The sequence below is a fragment of the Chrysemys picta genome, chromosome 4, assembly GCF_011386835.1.
Source record: "Chrysemys picta bellii isolate R12L10 chromosome 4, ASM1138683v2, whole genome shotgun sequence".
In the NCBI taxonomy this organism is placed as follows: Eukaryota; Metazoa; Chordata; order Testudines; family Emydidae; genus Chrysemys; species Chrysemys picta.
In genome coordinates this window covers 137,637,036-137,643,348 of record NC_088794.1, presented here as the reverse complement: position 1 = coordinate 137,643,348, position 6,313 = coordinate 137,637,036, and the positions used below count along the sequence as shown (strand labels likewise).

General features: G+C 51.3%; 1 protein-coding gene across 1 annotated transcript; it reads right to left on the bottom strand.

Moving 5' to 3' along the window:
• Positions 1–2,653: 2,653 nt before the first annotated feature.
• SIVA1 (SIVA1 apoptosis inducing factor) lies at positions 2,654–6,103 on the bottom strand. Its single transcript, XM_008168190.4, has 4 exons — positions 5,834–6,103; positions 5,090–5,296; positions 4,422–4,578; positions 2,654–2,894 (listed from the first exon to the last, which is right to left on the bottom strand). Exons 1-4 carry the CDS (start codon positions 5,949–5,951, stop codon positions 2,837–2,839), a joined length of 540 nt encoding a protein of 179 aa, XP_008166412.1. The 5' UTR covers positions 5,952–6,103; the 3' UTR covers positions 2,654–2,836.
• Positions 6,104–6,313: the final 210 nt, after the last annotated feature.

Sequence of the window (6,313 nt, the reverse complement as noted above, 5' to 3'; positions counted from 1 at the left end):
TATATATAACTGAACTGAAGAACAAATAAAATACATTTAAAATCAGCATTGCAACCTCAAGAATTAGCATTCAAAAATGCCCCCCAAAATCATGAGATTTTAAAAATAATACATTTCAGTCTTTTCATTTGTTTTTCGGGTTTTTGAGCCTTTAACAGTCACTTTTTCAAGTTTTTTTCTGCAATCATGGGGGCAAGAAACTTGCTTTAAAAAAAAAAAAAAAGCTGAGGTTCTCACATAATCATCTGATGCCAGGAGCTGGAGCACTAAGAAAAAACACCAAATATTGCAAAATTCATGTTAAAATTGCTAGAGCTAGCAACACAAATGGCATTACAATACAGAAATTGAAGTGCGATGCAGCTTGTTTGTATGACATCTGAGCCACTTTAAAACACTGACCTCTACACAATGCAAAAGGTACAAAATGCTGTACAACAGAAGTAGTCAATCTCTACAGTATCACAGAATCTAGAAAAATAAATGATCTGTTAGGTCACTTGGTTCATCTCCGCTAACACAAAATATAAAATTCAAAGGACAGCTTGCAAGAAAAAGCACAAAAACCATCCTAAACCACCCCTGCCATTTGAATTAAGGCTCTTATTTACTATCCAATGAACCATGTTAAAATTTTCTAAAGCCTTTGGACTGTGCTTGTAATTTGTTTATAGTAGGATAACTGATTTGCTTCAGCATAAGTGAGAAGCAGTTAACGCAATATCCAAAGCATAGTGTGCCCTGCAAACTTGCTGAACAATCCCAAAGAAAATCAGTGTACAGCATAACCAGATTTTCCCTTTATACACCATTTTTACTGAGATAGGGCTTGATTAGCCACTCCCATGTGAAAGCCTGCACAAGGGGCCCGTCGAAAAGAAAATCTCCAAGTTCTCCACTCATTCTATGATGGGTTTGCCCCTGCCAAAGAGAATGCGGGGTTCACTTATGTACTACAAGTATTCCAAGCTGGCTACATTGAGGCTCTGTGCCTTTACAGCAGCTCTGCCCCATTCCTCAGCTGTAAGGCTGCATTGCAGTTTCCAGTGATGGGCCTCAACAGTAGAATAGTCTCCAAGGCTGTATTACCTGTCCTGAGCTCCATGGGGCCAGCAGGTCAACAGCACATGTTCCCGCCAGCTCACCCACGCCCTTTAAAGAACACATTACAATTTTCCTACATCACACTGCAGGGGAAGGAGTTTGTTTGCTGTGAAAGACAAAGTGTCAGCATTTCACTTTAGATCCTTGCCTTACTTCCAGATACCCTTTCTTTACTGCACATTAAGGGTCTCAGGGACAAGAAACTTAGGTTACTACCGTGGGTGATCTCCTTTATCTTAACCATCTACTTTTTTGTTTTGAAAAGGTGAATTCTGTGAGGCCAACTCAGTGGGGTGAAATGAAGCTAGAAGGCAACACAGGCTACACTACACACTGGTGTCAGCAGTGAAAAGCAAGCTGCACCCACACTGCAGTATGTAGCTACAAGTGTCAGTGAAAGACTGCAGCGTGGAAAGGCTTTCAGCAACTCTGAAAGCTTAATGTCCAGATATAGTTACATACAAAGCTGCTTATTGAATAATTCGATTTCTGATGTGTACTCCAAAGGAGGATACGATGTATGCATCTTTTCTAGATCAAGGTTATGCTAGAAGGACCCATGAGGATTCAGGCAGCCAATAATGTGTTTGGGAGAGAATGTTTACAAGTCAGATCATATTGGGAGTCAAATTCTACTCCCTTCTCTGCTTTGAGCTATGTGACCAGGGCCGGTGCTACCATTAAGGCAAACTAGGCGGTTGCCTAGGGCGCCAAGATTTGGGGGTGCCAAAAAGCAGTGCCCCCGATTTTTTTTTTTTTTTTAACAGTATTCCTGGGCTGGGCTGCCAGCGGCACGCTGACACGTGCGGCTCAGACTCCCTCTCCCAGCACAGCGGCCGCTCCATGCAATTATTGTCATTGCCAGCAGGGGTGGCGTGCTCGGGAATGGGGCGTAGCAGAGGTGAACTGGGGTGGGGAGCCCTGCGGCAGCTCCCCCCCCCCGGCCAAGGCACACACACACCCCCCCCCGGCAGCTTCCCCCTCCTAGCTCATCTCTGCTACGCCCCCTTCCCGAGCGTGTGGTCGCAGTCCCACTTCTCCCGCGTCCCAGGCTTGCAGCACCAATTGTCTGTTTGGAGGAGAGGGGAGGAGAATTTGAGCAGGGGCGGCATGCTCAGGGAGGAGGCGGAGCAGAGGTGAGCTGGGGTGGGGAGCTGCCGCACGGCTCCGGGGGGGCGGGGGGGAAATCTGCTGGGGGGGGGGGGGCGCACGCCTCAGGGCAGAGGGGGGAGGCGCAAGGTGGAAGTTTCACCTAGGGCGCGAAACTTCCTTGCACCGGCCCTGTGTGACACCTAGGACAAGTGCCTGAGCTTAGACCTCGCAGATGAAAGGTTGTGTGTCAAGAACAATGCCATCCCCCTATGAAAAAGCACTACCACCAACTGATATTATTTTGGCCCATCTATCAGTATCCAAAGATAGCAACCACTGAACAGACACAAAATGTGTTAGTGCTGGGAGACATGCTCATCTATGTCAGTAGAACCCAGCTCAAGATAGTCCTTGAAGGTAACTGTAGCCTCAGATAACAGCATCAGTAATTCAGAAGTCTCTTCGAAACATATACAAAAGTTTATTTAGCTACAGTATTAAAATAATATCACATAAAAATGCATAGAAATCCCATTGTTAATTCCACACACTAGAAGGGTCAGATATCCAGATATAAACATGTTCTTCATGGCACTTGATATCTTAGCCATAAAGATGTATTGATAGTTCATTAAGAGTTTCAGGCTTCAAACATTGAGCAGCCATTGCAGAGAACTTGCTCGCCAGTATCACTGTAACTAGAAGAGAAACAGTCACATGTCAATTGAGTGTATGCTATTTTTGACACAGTATAAAGCTTCCACTCCTTTCTTCAAAACTCACCATAAACAAAAACTCCTGAAAGAACTAAGACTTACACCATTTCTCTACATTAGATCAGGGGTTCTCAAACTTCATTGCACTGCGACCCCCCTCTGACAACAAAAATTACTACATGACCCCGGGGGGGACAAAAGGCTGATCCCACCCAACCCACCCAAGCCCCCCCTGCAGGGGGGCAAAAGCTGAAGCTCAAGGGCTTCAGCCCAGGCGGTGCAGGGTTTGTAACCTGAGCCCTACCACCCAGGGCTGAAACCCTAAGGCTTTGGCTCCAGGCAATAGGGCTTGGCGTTCAGCCCTGTGCCCCAGCAAGTCTAAGCCAGCCCTAGCGACCCCATTAAAATGGGGGTCCCAATCCACCGTTTGAGAGCCACTGCATTAGAGCAACACTAATGGTGCTGTAAATTCTTTCCAGCTACTTCACAAATATGTATTCCCTCTATCAGCTCTATAGAGCTATGAGATGAGACATGCATTTCTCACCTCCCAGAACATATGGATAGAAAGCTGAGTCACTTACAGTAAGAGTAGATTACATCATACACAATATCCTTTCCTATTTCAGATAGTTTAATGACAAAACTACATGCCCCTGAAAGTTTCAGGATCACTTGCGTGCAACATGAAGATACTGCAGGGGCGGGCAAAGTTTTTGGCCTGAGGGCCACATCGGGTTTCGTAAATTGTATGGAGGGCCGGTTAGGGGAGGGGGTCGTGGCCCAGCCCCCACCTCCTATCTGCCCCCCCCCCCCCCCCCGGGACCCCTGCCCCATCCAACTCCCCCGCTCCCTGTCCCCTGACTGCCCCCAGGCCCCAGCTGCCCCATCTAACCCCTCCTCTCATTCCTGATGGCCCCACTAGGACCCCTGCCCCATCCAACCACCCACTCCTTCCTGACTGTCCCCAGGACCCCTGCCCCTATTCAACCCCTTGTTCCCTCCCCCCCGACCACCATCCACACCCCCGCCCCCTGACCACCGCCCCAAACTCCCCTGCCCTCTATCCAACCCCCCATGCTCCCTGCCCTCTTACCGCGCTGCCTGGAGCACCGGTGGCTGGCAGCGCTACAGCCGCGCCGCCCGCCTGGAGTCAGGCCGCGCTACCGCCGCCACCACGCTGCACAGAGCACCGGGTCAGGCCGGGCTCTGCAGCTGCATTGCCCAAGGAGCTCACAGTCCTGCCGCCCAAAGCATTGTGCCAGCGGTGGAGCAAGCGAGCTGAGGCTGCGGGGGCAGAGGGACTGCAGGGGAGGGGCCGGGAGCTAGCCTCCCAGGCCAGAAGCTCGGGGGGCCGGACTGGGACGGTCCTGCAGGCCATAGTTTGCCCACCCCAGAGATACAGTATATGAAGGCACAGCATATGAATGGACCATCACAATCTAATGCATACTGCATCCTTTCCCTTATTGAAATAGTATATTCTAAAAAGCTGCATGAGGCACTTACTCGATAATCGAACACAAGGAACAGGCAACAGCATTACAGCACTTGCAGAGTTTGCTGCAACTCTGGCATACGAAACGATCACACTGCGTGCAAGCTTCTTTGATGTCAACAGTTCTTATGCAGGAGGAACAAGCTTTGGAAACTCCCGCTGGTGGAGCTGTTTTAGAAATACGTTTTTAGATTCTTATACCAGGACAGAAGATTTGAGCATCAGAGGTTTAAAGTTCTACAAGGTTCAGGATAGTATATTACCTCCATATTGACGTTATGACTGCAGTTGTATTGGTGGTGTTGGAAATTTTGACAGCTAAAGTGCATTATTGTTCTGGTCTGGGGGTGTCAGCACAAAACATAGCCCACCTATTAAGTTTCATTAAAGACAGACTTGTGGCATGCCACACCTCGATTATCAAGCAGATTATATTTAATTTATAAACTGATTATGAGGATCTCAGTTCTTAAATCAATTATATTTTAAACAAAAAGGGAGCTACATGACATCTACTAAATATTTCATTAGCAATAGCTAAGCAACTCTAGTAGAAAAAGGTATGTTCTGTGCATTCACTGAAGGAGACTAATGAAGTCCACTTCCCTATGCTGCTGATCCATCAACGATATTGCAGATACCTGCTGATGTAACAAATAATTAGCTAGATGCCACTTACTCTTCTCCATTGCTTGGGAATGCCTCAGTAGTTTTCCATCTTGCCCAATGAGCATTTGTCCGTTCCAACTGTCCCTTGCACAAGTTTCCTGTGCATCTTTAAGTGCCACTGGAAAGTCGGCGACTGTGCAGGTCCCTGCTGTGTTTCCCTTCCACATGCTATCCATGTAGGCCTGGGCACCTCGGAAGAGTAGCTCCTTGGTCTTCTCTGGGAGACAGCAACAGGGATGGGAAGAAGAGGGGCACGTTAAGGACAGCCCTATAGAGGGGCACACTGGGAACTCATCCTAGGCCTGGAAGGAGGAGTTTGTAAAGGGTCAGTGTCGATTTCGCCTTAGGCATGGAAAGCCACAGAAGACCCGCTTCCCTGGACAGCTGCAATGGAGGGCTGGGCGGGGTAGGAAACGCGCTGTTGCGGGGCTAGGAGTTGGCACGAAGGACGCTTCCTGGGCACATGTTGCCAGGGGACGTTGACAGCTGCAGCTTTTTGACTCTCAACATCGGCTGCCATCAGGACGTTACCGCCTGACGCCCCCATCACGCCCCCCATGGGGCTGACCTCCAACCTCACAAACCCGGCCCGAACGGGACGAGCTGGGGCCGCCGCCCCCGAGCCAGACCCAGGCCCCGCAATCCCCGCCTGCCCGGAGCAACACAAGCCCGCCCCGCCCCCCGGGGACTCCCGCCCGGGGCAGCCGTGGGGGCGCTATAACCCGCCCCGCGCGCTCCCCGCCCGCGCCCTCACCGAAGAGCTCCCGCCGGTACTTCTCGCCCAGGGCGCCCCGGCTCAACTCCCGCAGCCCCACGCGGGTTTTCAGCTGCAGCGGGGCCGTGTCCCCGAAGGGGCAGGAGCGCTTCGGCATCCCGGCCCGGCGGCGGAGGGACACCGCGGGCGCCGCCGCGCTCCGACACCCCGCAGGGACGCGCTGCGGAGGAACCTGTCTGAGGCCGAGCGAGCCTGAAGCCGCGATCGCCCGAACCCGGCCCTGACCGCCGACGTCACCAAACTCCCGGCCAATCAAGGGAAGGGACTGGGAGCGAGGGGGAGGGGGCGGACAGGCAGCGGAAGAGTGGATGGGGCGGGGCTCATTAGCGAATTGCGAAATGGAGGGGGGGGGACTGGTCTGCTGAGTGGCCCGGCCCGGAAGGGGAAGGGGAAGCGGCAGCGGAGGGTCGTGGGGGCTGGGAGCCAGGACTCCTGGGTTCTGCCCTGGGTCTGGGGGTG